This window comes from Scophthalmus maximus, chromosome 3 (assembly GCF_022379125.1).
Source record: "Scophthalmus maximus strain ysfricsl-2021 chromosome 3, ASM2237912v1, whole genome shotgun sequence".
Classification (NCBI taxonomy): Eukaryota; Metazoa; Chordata; class Actinopteri; order Pleuronectiformes; family Scophthalmidae; genus Scophthalmus; species Scophthalmus maximus.
In genome coordinates, this window is record NC_061517.1 from 7,540,001 (window position 1) to 7,557,883 (window position 17,883).

General features: G+C 43.6%; 1 protein-coding gene across 1 annotated transcript in view; it reads left to right on the forward strand.

Moving 5' to 3' along the window:
* plxna3 (plexin A3) overlaps nucleotides 1–17,883 on the forward strand; it is an 87,650-nt gene that overhangs the window by 57,143 nt on the left and 12,624 nt on the right. The window contains exons 10-26 of the mRNA XM_035645012.2: nucleotides 1–54; nucleotides 184–283; nucleotides 833–947; nucleotides 4,575–4,775; nucleotides 9,637–9,733; nucleotides 10,116–10,306; nucleotides 10,599–10,747; nucleotides 10,842–10,962; nucleotides 11,348–11,484; nucleotides 11,600–11,770; nucleotides 11,957–12,050; nucleotides 12,212–12,331; nucleotides 12,637–12,756; nucleotides 12,919–13,062; nucleotides 15,074–15,308; nucleotides 15,799–15,941; nucleotides 17,267–17,422. The exon at nucleotides 1–54 is cut by the window's left edge and continues 103 nt beyond it. Of these exons, the coding sequence (XP_035500905.1) occupies nucleotides 1–54; nucleotides 184–283; nucleotides 833–947; nucleotides 4,575–4,775; nucleotides 9,637–9,733; nucleotides 10,116–10,306; nucleotides 10,599–10,747; nucleotides 10,842–10,962; nucleotides 11,348–11,484; nucleotides 11,600–11,770; nucleotides 11,957–12,050; nucleotides 12,212–12,331; nucleotides 12,637–12,756; nucleotides 12,919–13,062; nucleotides 15,074–15,308; nucleotides 15,799–15,941; nucleotides 17,267–17,422 (2,348 nt within the window). The remainder of the gene's footprint in view (nucleotides 55–183; nucleotides 284–832; nucleotides 948–4,574; nucleotides 4,776–9,636; nucleotides 9,734–10,115; nucleotides 10,307–10,598; nucleotides 10,748–10,841; nucleotides 10,963–11,347; nucleotides 11,485–11,599; nucleotides 11,771–11,956; nucleotides 12,051–12,211; nucleotides 12,332–12,636; nucleotides 12,757–12,918; nucleotides 13,063–15,073; nucleotides 15,309–15,798; nucleotides 15,942–17,266; nucleotides 17,423–17,883) is intronic.

The following is a 17,883-nucleotide window of genomic DNA, read 5'->3' on the forward strand; positions in this document are numbered from 1 at the left end:
TGATGTGTTTGTCGCCGTCTCTGAGAGACCTGCCAACACACACACACTCCTACGGTAAGACACACATACACTCACTTCACTCTTTTAGCGCCTGGTATTGGTTGGCAAGTGTTTTTGTCGGTTTTGACATGTTGACACCAGCTGATTGGTTCCTGCCATCATGATTTCATGATGTAATTTCAGGAGAGAAGCATGTGGTGCAGCTCAGTCTTCGCTCCACAGAGACCGGACATCAGTTCATCACCACCAGCTTCATCTACTACAACTGCTCTGTGCTCAACTCGTAAGTCTGGAGCCTCCTTACCTCCTCTCCTGTGTCCTTGTTTCCTCTCCCCCACAGTTATTACCAGTACCTGATTTCAATACTTAACTTTTTGTAGGTGAAACACTTACGGTTGTTGTCATCGTCATCACTACTGCAGTGCTGCACAATTCATTTACTGTTGTTTCATACGAAGGTTTCATACTAAAAAACCTAACAAACTATGTTAGCAAGCTAAATAGCATGTTGATAAGGAATTTGGGATGCACCCAGGGTTGAGCTTTGTCTGGTGCTTGTACAAATGCTAAGCTAACATGAAAAAAGCCCAGTTATCTCAGGTAACAACTTAATCCGCAGAGCTAGTCAATCGCCCGAAGATGGTGATGCAGTCATCCATGTCTCACTTTATGTTTCTTCATCCACGGTGGGTTCAGCTTCCTCAGCAGGCGTGGTAACTGTCTCTCTCTAGTTAAGAGAAGACTGAGAGCTTCTTCTTCAGCTCTCAGGTGCACTATTGCCAACTACTGATCTGGAGTAAGGATTCTCTCTTTCTCTCTCTCTGTCTCTCAGGTGTACTTCCTGTGTCAGCAGCATGTTTCCGTGTCATTGGTGTAAATATCGTCACGTCTGCACCAACAACCTGCAGGACTGCTCCTTCCAGGAGGGACGAGTCAGCAACCTGGAGGTACGCAGGCATGCACGCATGCACGCACACGCGTGCGCACACACACATACACACACACACAGTGACCCTTGGCTCTGTGGTCAAAAATCAGCTCTGACATCACAGGTTAGAGGTGAGGAAGTGAAACGTCACAGGGGGAGCTGTCCTTTTCAGTGAGATGAGCAAGCATGCAGGCGTGCAGGTGTCCGTCTAAAGGATTTTTTTCCATCTTTGAGAGTGAAGAGCAGGAACATGGAGGTCCGATCTCTCTCTCTCTCTCTCTGTCTTTGTCATTACACGGCTCAGTAAACAACAGTAAAGCTTCAGGTCAACAGCAAAGGGTAGAAACACACATACACACACACACACACACGCCTTGCTGATGAATTCAAGGACATTTTGACATCAATGTTTTAAAAAGATTTCTCTCCGTCTCCCTGGTGTAAATTCTCCACACACGAACTAAACTGTGAACCGATTTGAAACAACTGCAGTAAAAATCCACACTTGAAATGAATTAATCAATTTAGAAAATAAAAGACGCAGAGATAAGTCACATTGATTTCTTATAAAATAAATCTTAAATTTTAAGCTGATGATTCAGGGAGCAATCAACAGGAATGTGACTGATACAGAAATCTGTTTAAAATCAGATAAAACGTCCATAAATAAAAAAGTCTTTGTCTACGAATATACACACATCGTCTGCAAAGAGACAAACGTCTTCAAAGAGACACAAGGTGAAAATGACATTTGTGTGGTCAAAGTCATGTTGTGTCTCTTTCAGTTTGTGTCTCTCGCTCCCGTGAAGGACGGGTTGTGGGGGCCCTTTACATTTGTGTCCAGGGGACCATCGTCTCATCATCAGTCCACGCTGTGAGATGGCGCGGACTGAGGCAGGAAATGGTTCAGAGATGACTTGGACGAGAGAGGAATTGGATCAGAGAGGAACTGGTCCAGAGAGGAAGTGGATCAGAGAGAACATGCACTGGTCTGTGGGGGGCGCTGTGATCAGTCAGCTGATTCCACCCTCACCGGTGAATCCTGCTCTCTGTGTCAATCAGTCAAATGAACGAGGATTTAAAGAGGGTGACACGCGTGGAGCGAGTTCACAGCACTCACAGTCTGCTTCCCAACACGTTACCACGACGACCACCTGTGGGACTGACGAGCATAGCTGCTCCAGCTCTGCTCATTATCTCGTTAGCAGAGACGCCGGCGAGCACGGAGCCCTCGTGTGGGGGTCTTGCTGACGTGACTGCTGCTCAACTGCGTTACTGGTTGAATGTAACAACCTCTGATTGGCTAATTGGTTAATGGAAGATGAATAGCCACTTAATTGACATAACGCGTCCAATCACAGCAATTAATGCTAATTACCAGGTAATTAGGCTGATTAAAGGAGGAGAGATGAGAGGGAGAGGAGAAGGAGGAGAGGGGAAAAGAGACAAAAAGAATAGGAGGAGAAATCTGATCATTTCCTGTTTAGAAACTGATTCATCCAGGTCAAAATCTCTTTCAAATTAAAACTCTCCACATTGTGTCTTAAAAACATTTAAATATGGAAATTGATAAAGAGAAGCTGCTCTGATGTCAACAGAATGGCACTCCACTGTCCAACTGTCGTTACAGACACGTGAACTAACCACAGTCGCTAAATGCTGAGACAAGTTGGTTATGGGAAATGGTGTTCGTTAAAGAGTTTCCTACTTGACCTCTCTGTTCCTCCGGGGAAGGTCGTCTGGTGTTTCCCTCCCTGCACACGAGTCAATCACAGTCCAGTCATTTCTGCTCTGTGGTTTCTCGATAATATCAGAGCAGGAGCTCCTGAAGGCTGCTGAAGATGGTTTGAAAGCAGCTCTTCTCCCTCACACGTCTGACCAGGTCACCTGATCACCTGCTCTTTGTCTCATTGGACACATCTAGTCACTGACTGTTCTGAAACTTCAGTGTCGTCCTCCAGCGTTGCTATGGTTACGCCTGGCATCCACACTGCTCCGGAGTTTTCTAGCCTCTAAAACAGAGATTTTTGGAAACTCTGTTGGCCACGTTTTAGTTTGAAAAACTACAAGGTTGTGTTTCAGTCTGGACGGACGGAAACTGAGATTTCTGTAAAAGATGACGCAGCCGCCCACATTTTCTTCCTGATTGGTTCTTATCGGTCATGACTCGACTGCCAGCAGTGAAGGCAAAGCGTTGCTAACATTCACTGACCATAACAATTACAGCTCGTTGGAACTCCAAGAAAATAAATACCTGCTCTTTTCACTATAAATGTTCCTCATTCACGGCACTTTCTGTTACTTAGCAACCAACTGCAGAGTAGACAATCTCCTTCCTGTTTGCACTGACATGCACATGACCAGTATACCTTAATGGCCACATGATATGTGTTGTCAACTTTTCAGTTGCGGGCCTAGCGTAAAACAAAATTCAGGCTATAGGGTCAGAAAACATCCACATGGCCCTTTAAATATGATGAAAGAAGTTTGTTAAAATGTGAAACACTGCCAGTCGGCTCTGATTGTATGTTTCACAGTTTGATCTAAAAACCATATTCCTGTTGCACTGAGGTGTGACAGAGTCGAGTGAGAGAGACTGTTTCTCAAAAACACACACACACACACACACTGTCACACGGGCTCCACAGTCACTGCTGGCGTCCGCTGTGCTCTCGTCCACTTCCTGTGGCGTTAATGGTCTTCCTGTCAGTCACAAGGCAATTAATTACTGTGGTGACGCTCGTTAATAAAGGTTTCACTCCAGTGAGAGACAGAGTCAGTGTGTGTGTGTGTGTGTGTGTGTGTGTGTGTGCGTGTGCGTGTGTGTGTGTGTGTGTGTGTGTGTGTGTGTGTGTGTGTGTGTGTGTGTGTGTGTGTGTGTGTGTGTGTGTGTGTGTGTGTGTGTGTGTTTCCAGCAGCCCCAGGAAGCTCCAACGCCTGGATCTGTCACCAGCTGTCCATTACTGAACAAGCACACACACACACACATACAGACAGAGCGGCCAAGGCAGATAGCTTATCACAGTCTGTCATCACTGACTGAGAACTGTACAAGTGTGTGTGTGTGTGTGTATGTGCACGTGCTACAGACTCTTAGTATGTTTCTAACACTGATTATCTACAGTTAATAATCAATATATCTGCTCATGTAAACACTTTTTTTCTGAGGCTTAAAGTAATTTATGTTAACTAAATATTTTAATTTCAATTGGTATTAAGCAACCAACTGCAGAGTAGACAATCTGCTTTCTGTTCACACCACATGACCAGTGTGCATAATTGGGTCATGTGATATGTGTGGATAGACACTATTTTTGGCGGCTTGTTGCTGCAGATAAAACAATAAAAGACAAGAAGCTGACGTCACATGGACATGATGTTTATGCCGAGTTGAGTTAAATTTTCTGATAATAACAAATAAAACCTTAAATTTCTAGTTTCTCTGTGTTTCTTTGTAACTTTGGTTCTGTGTCTTCCTGGTTGCAAAATGTAAAGACCGGGGTTATGACGGCAACCAACAGCTTTGAATATCAGTGACCTTTTCATCTTGATGACATCATTTCAACTCTTTTCTGTTCAAGGTTCATGTTAACTCTGTTAGCAGACTTCGTATTAATCCCCCCCCTCTCTCTCTTTCTCTCTGCAGGGCTGCCCTCAGATCCTCCCCACATCGGACATCCTGGTCCCGGCCGGGATGGTGCGTCCAATCACGTTGCGAGCTCGTAACCTCCCCCAGCCTCAGTCGGGTCAGAAGAACTATGAGTGCGTGTTCAACATCCAGGGCAAAGTTCAACGAATCCCCGCCGTCCGCTTTAACTCCTCCTGCATCCAGTGTCAGAACACCTCGGTGAGAAACTACCCATCATGCACCGCTGCTCTAATTAGAAAAGGGGGCCTTTAATGCAGTCAGAGGTCATCTGCTCTGTTTTGGTCTAATATAGGAGCTGAAACTAGTTTGATCTTAAGTGAACTGGACATTTCATTTTACGACAGATTCTGGCAAATTAAATCGTAGCAGACATCACCAACCCGTGTAGACGGTGTCACGGCAACTTGTATTGGATAAATAATTGTCACCATGACAATGTGATGAACATATTGTAATGTTTACTTATTAAGATACGTTTATTGGTGTTATTTTAACCAGCTGAAATGAGCGTAACTGCCCCCTGGTGGACTGGAGTCGCTACACTGTTATTCGTCTGCTCTGAGTCTCATAAAGTTCCACTCAGTTGAGAGGCTGTCCCGTAATGGTAATTCTCAGAATGATGGCCCAGAGTTTGACTTGATATCAATCAGGGTAAAAGATTGTTTCACCTGCCCGTCCTTGATACTGGTAGTGAAAGCAAAAGCAGTTGTACTAGTACTGAAAGGAGTGTTTGCAAGTAGAAGTGTCAGTAGTAGAAGTACTAGTCGTGGACATGCTAGGGACACAACAGCCTTGTGAATGAAGCAGCGTTAGTAACAGTGAAACTATCAGTAGTAACAGTACTGCTCATCCAGGTGAACCTGGTACGTGTAAGGCAACAGCAGTATCAGCAGTAGTAGAAGCAATACATGCACACACACACACTCTCACACACACACACACACACACACACATACACACACACACTCAGATGAGAGCAGTATGAAGGTCACTTCATCCACTGTCGGACATATTTGCAGCATCAGCAAACACACACACACACACACACACACACACACACACACATTGAATGGATGGATGACATCATCAGTCTGACTACAACTCCGACCTCTCCACCCCGATGCCCTCCATCTCTCCGGTTGTCATTAGTTGGCATGACCCCCTCCGACCCTGTGTGTGTGCGTGTGTCAGGTGACCTGGTGACCTCTAGGTCAGAGGTCAGACTCCCGGTTTGATGTGTCTGATGGGAATTCAATTATCAGACACACACACACTTACACAGGCTCTACAGATTGATTATCATCCTTTCCTGAGACACGCTATCCTTCCACGCACGCACGCACACACACACACACACACACACACACACACACACACCAACTGTTGTCCGTCTGCTCGCACTCATTTCCTGTCCTTCATCTGTCTTCCTGTCAGTGGGCCTGCCCCAAAGACGCCTAACACGCGCGCACACACACACACACACACACACACACACACACACACACACACACTCACACTCACACTCACACACACACACACACACACATTATGTTCTGACATACTGTTACTAAATGCAGACAGCAGTGAGCAACACACGTACATACAGATGCTCAGTGTGTGTGTGTGCCTGTATTTAATTAAGTTACTTTTCCCAGAGGAAATTGCCCATTTAGTACAACAGCACACACACACCCACACACACACTCACACACACACACACACACACACAGAGACACACACACACACACACACACACACACACACACACACACACACACACACACATACACATACACATAGTATCCCTGCCATATGAACATTCTTCACACACATTCTTTTTTACTCAGCCTTCAAAATAAAAGCACAATGTCCGTGTTTGTCTGCTCTGGCCTGTTTAGTTTCTCCAGCAGACAAAGGGTTAGAAGTTCTTTAGCATTTTTATTGACTCCCCGTATTAAATCTTTAGGTTAATTTACTTCTTGACTTAAGGTCAGTTTTGTTGTTGCAGAAAAGAAGATGTTGATGGGATTGGTCCCTCAGGTCATGTATGTATGTATGAAACCCCGGCTCGAAAACACAGTGTGGACATTTTAAAAGGTGAAACACTGGGTGTTATTTGATTTGTGAACAAACTGTTTTTGGTTTTTCGGCTGAACTCCGTGCTGTCGCCTGCTCGCTTTGTTGGCCTTTGCTTCTCTGTCACTGGGTGACGTGATGGATCATGTGATGAAGTTCACGTGTATGAGTAAGGAGCTGATTGATGAAGTCTCGATGTGAACAGACAGAGGGATTTAAATGATCCTTCTCCCCATCTCTTGCTCCTCCTTTTTCTAATTCACCTCCTCATCTATCACTCCCTCCTTCCTCCAGTTATTCCGAAGGGTCTTTTGCTTTACCTTTTCTCTTTCCTCCCTCCTTCATGCCTTAAAAGAGAGAGTGAGTTTTGTATTCCCACATCTTCCTCCATCCAGTCACTTACCCTCAAACCAAGCTTTTACCCTCTCAAAGTTCTTTGAAGTTGTGCGGATCGGCTAAAATGTCCTCACTTCCCTAGAAACACACACGCGCACACACACTCTCGCACTCCTGCAGCCGTTGCCAGGCCTCTCTGACTCCATAACGACAGGCCCAGCGACCGGACAGAGGTTACCATGGGGATGACAGATCCACACACCCCCTTCTCAAGTGTCCACCAGCGTGAAGACATTAAGACCCAGCAGGAGACAGAGAGGGAGAGAGAGAGAGAGAGAGAGAGAGAGAGAGAGGGAGAGAGAGAGAGAGAGAGAGAGAGAGAGAGAGAGAAAGAGGGGGAAAGAGAGAGAGAGAGAAAGAAAGAGGGGGAAAAATATGGACAAGCTGAATGGGGGAAAAAATAAATGTAAATTAAGATCAACATGAGATAATTTTCCCTATGAATTAGACAGAATAAAACGCCAAGTTACACACAACATGACACATGAGGAGACTTTATACAGACACAGAGAGAAGACGGTTTACACGGAGCACAGCTGCAGACACAGCTGGAGGAGGGCACACAACTCACCCGTGTGTTCGCTCGATGACAGAAAATATGCAGATGTTCTTTTAATCTTTAAAATCACTGTGGCAGTGGACACACGTCATCTCACCTATTCAAACATCTGCTCGTACGTCGATGCTTGTGTCTGTCACAGTGTCATTCGATGTCATTAGCACAGCCGGGTCTGCTGATAGTGACCACGTCCTAAATTCATCACACGTATCTATGAACTGTCATCGTGTCCCGAAATCCACTTTTCAGCTACGAAACATCTTTAGTGATCAATCGATCAATCGGCTCATTAATCGAGCTGATATCTGGCAGTTTGAGATCGTCAGCGACAGAAAATATCTGCAGACATTTATGTAGTTGTTTTATAAATTATTAAATTTTTTATCACTTGTGGGCGTATTAATTCAGAATTAAAATAATTACAGCAGATGTACGTGAACAAATGGAGAAAACATTGTTTTTATTCTCAAATTTGTTTTCTATTGAAGTGAGAGACACCTCATTTTGTCTCATTTGTTGTTTTCTTTTAATAGTATAATTTATAATTGAATCAAATAAAAGCAACATTTATCAGTTAAATTCAATTCATCAGCTGCAGACAAACTCGTATCGACTGACGATTAATCTTCCTCAAATATCAGAAATAAACCTCTTCCTTGCTGTCGTTCTGGGTGTTTTTTTTCACACAGCTGCTCATCACTTCAGTTTAAACAATATCAACCTTGAACATTGGTCAGTGTGACCTTAACGTAAACTGAGAGAGAAAACGGAGAGCGATGCTCAGCACAGACTCGCTCTGAAACGTTACAGTGTGACACTTGAACACCTGTGACTGTACTGCACCATGGTGGTTCAGCTGGTTGCGGAGTGAGTGTGCGTTCAGCAGCAGCAGGACTGCCTGGTCGTGTTTGTGATTAGACGTCAGCTGAGCTGCGTTCACGATCTAGCTGCAGATCAGAGCTGCTGTGTTCAGGGACATCAGATCCTCATCTGTGCTGTCAGTGTGTCCAACAGTTAATTGTCTTTGTTCGCGCGCGTGTGTGTGTGTGCGTGTGCGTGTGCGTGTGCGTGTGCGTGCGTGTGCGTGTGTGTGTGTCTAAGTTATGATGCTGCTCTCTGGGGCTCAGCTGGCTACTTTTAATGGAAAATCAGGGCATTAGATACACACACACACACATCTCACTTCTTGGTCGTCCACATATTTCAGCTGTGTGGTCATCACTCTCTCTCTCACACACACACACACACACACACACACACAGAATTGTGAATAATTTGGCCGTTGTTGCGGCTCTGCAGAAAAGATCATTTTAATATCAACGATTTATTAATTGCAGCCGTGTGTGTGTGTGTGTGTGTGTGTGTGTGTGTGTGTGTGTGTGTGTGTGTGTGTGTGTGTGTGTGTGTGTGTGTGTGTGTGTGTGTGTGTGTGTGTGTGTGTGTGTGTGTGTGTGTGTGTGTGTGTGTGTGTGTGTGTGTGTGTGTGTGTGTGACAGATTATCTGGTGCCATGCGAGTTGAGCTGACATATTCAGGACAGCCTCTCTCTCCCTTTTCAACAGCATTGAGACGACACACACACACACACGGCAGAGCGATATTGTCATGCCGGCTGCAGGTATCCATGGTAACCAACCAAAAGCAGTTAGAGAAACAACATAATGGGTTTAGAGCTGATCTACGTGTGTGTGTGTGTGTGTGTGTGTGTGTGTGTGTGAGTGTGTGAGTGTGTGCGTGTGCGTGCATATGTGTGTGTGTGCGCGACGAAGCAGCTGGAACATATTGGTCAATGTAATAGACAGATTAGCTCTGATACATTATCAATACTTGTTCCATGTGTTGCTTTTCTCATCATACATATTGACTGTGAACCTAATATAAATTTATTTTGTCTCTGTTTTTTCTCTCACTTCTCCTTTAATTAAACTTTCTCTTCAGTCTTTGATCACATTCAACACAGAGTCTAATTTTCTGTTTCCAATTTAAAAAGTGTCAGAGGTTTTAAATGAGCCTCTCTGTGTCTCTGCAGTACTGGTACGAGGGCGACGAAGCCGGTGACCTCCCGGTGGATTTCTCTATTGTCTGGGACGGAGATTTCTTCATTGACAAACCTGCGTCCATGAAAGGTAGAAACTGCTCGTCATCCACAACTCAAACCTTTAATTGCATTGTACACCTGGCGGCGTTTTCATCATCTGCCTCACTTATTAAAAAACACTTTTATATCAGAAAGTGTGAACGAGTCAAATACAGGATTTTAACCAGGAAACCAAAGTTTGACTACTGCTTGAAATCAAAAGTTGGCTGCAGTTTGATTCAGGTAACAAAACTCAGATGTTTGTAAACGAAGATGCAGACTCCCAAATTCTCTTCCTGATTGGTTGCCATCAATCATGACTCGACTCCTTGTTTGTAGTATTTCCTGTAAACTAAGTAAACAACTGCAGAGTCGACAATGTGGATATAGCCTAGACATTTAAAAAAGTTTTAAATCTTTGTCTTTCTCAGCGTTGCTGTACAAGTGCGAGGCTCAGCGATCCAGCTGTGGCCAGTGTCTCAAAGCTCCTGCAGCCTTCGAGTGCGGCTGGTGCACAGAGACCAGGAAGTGTCTCCTGCACCAGCACTGTCCCTCCCCCGAACAGAACTGGATGCACCACGGTCGACACAACCTGCGCTGCAGCCACCCACGCATCACCAGGGTAAGAGACGCGGACTCCTGTTATCATCTTGGGTTAGCGAGTTCTGCTGTATGCCTCTTTATAATAAATCTAACTTTGCCAGTTTTCATTGCATCTTCAATAATATTAGGTTTCTTCTGGAAATCAACTTTAAACATAAATAAAATATTTGTGTTCAATGGCCCAATTTCTTGTGGTGTTACTTCAGTGTCGTCGGGGGTAGTTTGTCCAGCAGAGACCGCATTGTTTATGTCTGATTAATGAATGAATAGCAGCAATTATTAACTGACGGCTGCTGCTCCTTCTTCCACAGATCGACCCTCTGACGGGGCCCCGGGAAGGGGGGACGCGAGTGACGATCGAGGGCGAGAACCTGGGTCTGCAGGTGAAGGAGATCGCTCATGTCCAGGTGGCTGGAGTCCGCTGTAACTCCGTCCCCTCGCAGTACATCAGCGCTGAGAGGTCAGTGTGCACGTGGGTTTGCGTTCGTGTGTTGGCGAGCATGTTGTGGGGGCGTTTCCTCTGACTCGTTCTGTGTTTTTTTGCGTTTCCGCAGGATCGTGTGTGACATGGCCGAAGCTCTCCTCCCTCACTCACCGGGTGGCCCTGTCGAGCTCTGCATTGGTGTCTGCAGCGCCGAGTATCGAACCCTCTCCACCCAGACATACTCCTTTGTGGTGAGTGTTGGCGCCTTGAGTCAGTGATTCTACATTGTTGTGAGGATGTTATAAGGGTTTCAGTTGTGCTGCTGTTCTGTCATAACTGACATCCTGACAGGTCTCCCGAAATTCATTTAGTAAGATTTCAACTCTACATGTGAATAAAACCTTCTCATCAGATAAATCTTACACATAACAGGAAGTAAGGAAAAAAAGTGTTTGTCCAGAGGGGTTCATCCGAGTCCAACTATCACTGAAACTGACGATAGGCAGTTTCGTTTTTTCTGCACCGTTTACAGTCAAATTTCACATGCATGAAAAAACGAAAAGTTTCACATCAGCTGCTATATCCTCTCCTCTGCTAGCGATGATGGTGTTTTTCTTCCTCCTCCTCCTCCTCCAGAGCCCCAGTTTCAGTCGCGTTCGGCCAGAGAAGGGTCCCGTCTCTGGGGGAACCAGGCTGACAGTGACCGGCCGACACCTGGACGCCGGCAGCAGCGTCACCGTTTACATCGACAAGGAGGAGTGTCTGTTTGTCAAGTCAGTTTGGATCCAATTACTCAACATGAACAACAACTGAATCTTTCATTTTGTTAAGACATGTAATACATCCCTTAACCCCCCCGGCCCCTACCCCCTCCCTCCTCCATTTCAGGCGGACCAATCGGGAAATAATCTGCATAACTCCAGCCTCCCTGTCGGGCTCTGGCCCCGCCCCCATCCGTTTGATGATTGACAAGGCCGAGGTGACGAGCTCGGAGACCAAATACATCTACACCGAGGACCCGACCATCAGCAGCATAGAACCAAACTGGACTATACTGAAGTAAACACTCACACATCCAGACACTCCTCAATCAATAATCAATCAGAGTATTGATCTGTAACCTGCCCTTGTGTGTGTGTGTGTGTGTGTGTGTGTGTGTGTGTGTGTGTGTGTGTGTGTGTGTGTGTGTGTGTGTGTGTGTGTGTGTGCGTGTGTGTGTTTGTGCGTGTGTGTGCGCGTGTGTAGTGGCAGTACAGTGATAACAGTCACGGGAACCAACCTGCTGACGATCCAGGAACCAAAAGTCAGAGCCAAGTACGGAGGAGTGGAAACTAATAATGTAAGAACAACATGACTCGTAACTTCCCAATATCAGTATATGCATCTGCCACAAAGTTCCGGAGAAATTTGACTTAAAGTAAACTAGAAACCATGTTGCGTCATGAACATGAACTTCCTCATTTAGCAAATCCTGATGAACTTTCGATCTTTTCTATCCAGTTCTGCACCGTCGTCAACGACAGCACCATGACATGTTTGGCTCCTGGCCTGGTTTACGGTAAACCCAACCCACCAGAGGGGGCGCTGCGATCTGACGAGTTCGGCTTCATCTTTGACCAGGTAACACACATTGGTTAAAAATATAACCCTCATTATTGTTCATTCTAAATAGAACATTTTAGCGTGAGACGGCATAGACTGTATATAAAGACCATCAGTGACTGTATGTAAAGACCATCAGTGACTGTATGTAAAGACCATCAGTGACTAGCATCAAATAACTTAATTAAAACCAACCTTACGCCATGGCTCGACGCTGCCCTGATGTGTCGTGTTCACTGTAGTGATTCTGTTTTCAGTAACAGTCGAATCTCACATACTTTTGATGTTCTGTAAATATTACGGGATATTCTGCTTTGGTCCAGGTCTCCTCCCTGCTGGTCCTGAACTCTACCCCCTTCACTCACTACCCCAACCCGACCTTTGACCCTCTTGGGAACTCTGGGATCCTGGAGGTCAAACCAGGGTCACCCATCATCCTCAAGGTGAGAAATCACAGAAGGTTTAAAAAGAATAAGAAGGGATTGGATCTGACCGAGACACAGCATTAAAAAATGACGTGTGTGTGTGTGTGTGTGTGTGTGTGTGTGTGTGTGTGTGTGTGTGTGTGTGTGTGTGTGTGTGTTTGTGTTTGTGTGTTATTTTAGGGCAAAAACCTGATCCCCCCTGCCCCCGGTAACAACCGTCTGAACTACACGGTTCTGATTGGAGAGTCCCCCTGCCTGTTGACCGTGTCAGAGAACCAGCTGCTCTGTGATTCGCCAGATCTCACCGGAGAACAGCGAGTCGTGGTGAGTGCCACAGACCTTAGCCCCGCCTCCTCTTTTTACCTGTCAGTGATGCCTGAACGTGATCGTTTCACATAAAAGATTGCAACAACAAAAATGAGAGGAAAAGAAGGACAGAAAAATGGCAGAATGGGATAAGGAAGGGGGTTGATTGGGAAAAGCAGATCAAAGAAGGGCGGGTGAGAAGGAAGAAGGAAAAAACTGAGAGAGGAGGAGAGGACATAAGGAAAGGGGACGAGGAGGGAGAGGTCTTTATAAAGGTGAAAGTCATTAAGTGCAGCCGCAGGGAGTCATGGGTAATTGGCCTGACATCACACATCAGAGGGACACACACACACACACACACACACACACACACTCACTGATGTTCAAAGAGAGGTTAGTATCAATGAACAGATAAGACAAACGATTGATACGACTAAAACTAATGATAATTAATCAATACAGAACATCATGGAAGAGCCTCTCTCTCTCTATCCCTCTTTTATCCATCATTTATTCATCACTTTGTTCTCTGATCTGTTTTATAATCGATGTTTATGACCTGTAGAGGAAACGCTTTAATAAAACATTCATACAACAGAGATAATTAATACACACAGTGTGTGTCTGCCTCTGTGTCTCTGTTCCTGTGTAGTGTTTATGTTTTTATGTATGTGTCCAGATTTGGGAATTTCTGAAAGACTTAAAACTAATTTCGAGGGGAAATGTAAAACCTGCTCTACATCAGGCCAAAAGTATGTAGACACATCGTTATGACCCCTTGGCTATACAGCATATGATTATATTTTAGTCTGGTTATTCATCATTGTTTTTAACTTAAACATTTTTTGTAATTTTGAAATTTTAGAAATTTCTCTGTAGAGGTGTGTTCCATTCTGCTTATTTCCTCCCGACCCTCAAACTGATTGTATGTTAAAGATAATGTTGAAGATTTTTTGCTCCTTCAATCAGAATCTGTTTATTGATTGGTCAGCTAATGTGATATCATCACACATCAGCTGTAACTTCATTCATTTTCATTTTTCACAAGTTTTTTCTTTTTCTTAATCTGCTTGATTTAGATTTTCTGTCCCACATTCATCGCACAGCTGCAGTCCTGAACAGAGAAACGGTCATTAATATTACTCCTGTTAAAGCTCGTCAGACCTGTTGTCTTTCCCAGTAATGAGGCTGTCGATCATAGTCAGAGAGTTTACAGCTGGTTTTATGGCTCCCTGGCGTCTGCTCTGTCACCGATGAACAAATGTGATGGTCTGTTTGTGTTGTTCCCGTCAGTCACATTCTGTGACGTTTCACAGCTCCTCCCTCCTCACGTCTCTATGACAACAGCAGGAGTCTCCCAGTGATTACAGTTATATTCAGACACAGTGCAACAGTGAATGTGTTTCATGTTTCATAGAAAATGTGATTGTAAGGTTTGGTTAGTCTTTCGTCAGGGTGCAGATGGGAGAGGATGGAAGAAAAAAGCTGATTTAATCACAGCTGCTGCAGATTCTCTTTTTTTCAGTTGTTTAGACTATTTATCTGTTTGTGGGTCAAAGGTTCAAAAAAATGTTTTAAGGAAAATAACTAATGAGGAAGAGGAAGTCGTGTTGGATTTAAAACAAGAGGTGTTCATCTATAGACAACGCTTGTTAACCATTAACCATAGATTGTGAATAAAGATAGGCGACACGACAGCTCCGAAAAGTGGAGCCAAATCATCTGGATGGCCCCCTGGTGGCTGCCTGCAGTGTATAACATAAACCCCGCCCCCTCCATGTAAGCAGATGGGACCAAACCAAAAAAATCTAATTACTGCCGTAACACCCAAATTCATACCACAGCTCAGTATGTGATAATATCTACAACAAGAGTCTCAAAGTCCGCTTCTTAGGGTTTTTTGGGGGAGGGGGTTCTTGTTCTATAGATTGAAGTTTGTACAATGTCGGCTCAACGCTTGGACTCCTTCATCAGGGCCGCAGTGGAAATAGACATCTGCTGACTGTGTTGACTCTATCTCTACCCGTAGATCCTTGTCGGTGGTCTGGAGTACTCCCCGGGTACGCTCCACATCTACTCCGACAGTGCCCTGACGCTTCCCGCCATCATCGGTATCGGAGCAGGCGGGGGTGTGCTGCTCATAGCAATCATTGCCGTGCTGATCGCCTACAAGAGGAAGACTCGCGACGCGGACCGGACCCTGAAACGCCTCCAGCTGCAGATGGACAACCTGGAGAGCCGGGTGGCACTAGAGTGCAAGGAGGGTATGTAGTAGGATGATGTTGTGGGAAAGAGCATGTATTTGGGTCAGTTTTGATTATTTGGTTTTATTAGTTTACCTAATTTTAAGTGCAACTGCTATTTGATTCTGAATTTTTAAGACTACAGCCTTTTTATCAACACTATAACATTTTTGAGTGTTGAACCTGAACCCTTAAGAAACTCTAAACTTCTTGCTTATAGTTAAAATTGTTGTTCGAATAATCGAAATGTTAACAAGATGAAGGGAAAGATAAACAAACGTATTTCAATTATAACTATATTATAATACTTTTTTTTTAAAACATAAGCTTATTTATTATTATATTTAAGCTAATGGTTTGATGTGCAGCAGCAGAGGGAACGTGTAAATAAGAGACAGAAAAACAATTAGACTGAATCCAATTGATAAATAAAATAGATATTAAACTTGGGATAATCGATACATCTGAGTCATTCAGTACTTCATAACGTCTGTTTGATTCCTTCCTGCAGCCTTTGCAGAACTGCAGACAGACATCCAGGAACTGACCAACGACATGGACGGAGTCAAGATTCCTTTCCTTGAGTATCGAAACTACACCATGAGAGTCATGTTCCCAGGAATAGAAGAACATCCGGTCCTCAAAGAACTCGACGTATGTACCACACAACGAAGATACTTTACTGCGTTTAACCACTGCACACACTCCAGCAATGATAGAGAAGCTCTTCAGAAATAGGCAGAGCTTCGTTAAAAAACTTCCAGTGTAGAGAAACCGAACAACCCTCCACAGCATCTCCGGTGCCTGAGCCGCCGTGCAGCTTTAATTAAGTGAACCCAGCAGGAAGCTCTGAGCCACTGAGCCTCTGTTCTCGGCATCGTCAGCCATGAATTAGATTCTTTCAGATCCTAATAACTAAGTGTGGAAGCAGATGATTCCCTGGGTGGAGGGATTTCTCTTAGTTTGATGAGAAATGGCAGGAAAAGTTTCTTTGTGTGAAGCTCTGTTCTCATTGGACCAATGGGAGCAGCAAAGGTTTTCTGTCTTCTTAATCCACTGTCAGTGCTTTTTTTTTTTTTTTTTTTACATTATTATAATTTCCAAAGGATTTCAGGTTTTTGTTCTGAATTTCTGATCTTCATCCTGGTTTCGATCTTTTACTTCAATTAAAATTCTTTGTTTGAGTGGTTGATAGTCGGGCTCTCACATTTGGATTTTAATGCATTTGGAAATTTTTCTATAAGAGCCCAACCGACATGCATTTTTGGGGACCTATGCCAATATCAATATTAGGGATGAAGCATTTCCGATACTCATATATTGCCAATATATGCATTTAAAGAATTTGGAAGTGATTCCTGAGATGTTATTATTGAACCCTATTGACAAAGAAATGTAATTCAGGATTGATATTTTTCAGTTTAACCATAAACTTAATTATAAAATACTATAAATCAAAAGAAAACACATATAAAACAAAATATACTTGAATTCAGAAAATAAGTTTTTTTTTAATGTAGAATGTAAACGTAAGTGCACATCTTTCTGCTTTGTTTATTCTGTAAATAAAGGCTTTCATATCTGCAAATATATACACAGATACAGATATATCTGTGAAAGACTCCTACTGGTTGAGTTAGCGGTCGGGCTCCTGTTTCAACAAAAGTAAATATAATAGGAAACAAATGCTGCCCCATTTTTGGTTTATATTTCTTGGGAAAATGTTGCCTTTTAAAAGTGTTGAATTGTCATCATAAGAGGCAATGACGTTACCTTAAAGTTATGCTGAATCCAAAAGTATGAAAGAAAACAGTCTTCCAGAGATGTTCCGGAGAACATTCCTAATGGTGCTTCCCAGGTGCAGAAACTGAATCATCACTTTTCCAATATCATCAGGGGTCTTCTTGAATCTGGTTCCTTTTCATGCTGGGTCATGTTGTTTCCCATCTCAGAGACTAAATGTGAAATGTGTGTTTCAGTCTCCAGCCAACGTGGAGAAAGCTCTGCGTCTCTTCAGTCAGCTGCTCAACAACAAGATGTTCCTGCTGACCTTCATCCACACCCTGGAGGGACAGAGGTCGTTCTCCATGAGGGACCGCGGGAACGTCGCCTCGCTGCTGATGGCTGCTCTGCAGGTGCCTCTGATTAATAGATGTATCATTATTATCAATAATTACTAATAATTGTTATTAGAATATCTATGGTTGTTACCAGTTTCTAATAGCTGTTTAATAGTCTTTAAAATGGAGGATGTATTTATTAGTATTTATAAAGGCCTTAAAATCATTCAGCTGTTAATATGTACTCAAATCTGCTAATTACTAATTAGTGGTGTTTTCTTAGCAGTTATTAATAGGTTAGGTTAATATGTAAATAACTGTTATCAAATGTTTTGTAAGCATTAATAACAGATTGATTTATATTTTCTATCTGTTAATATTCGTCAGTAACAAGTTAAAGATGTTTTGTATCCTTTAATATCCTTTAATATATCTTAATAACTACCAATAACTGGATAATAGATGTTATGTAGCTGTTAACAACTGGTAATATTTGTTAATAGATGTTCTGTATGTGTTAAGTTATGTTTTACAGC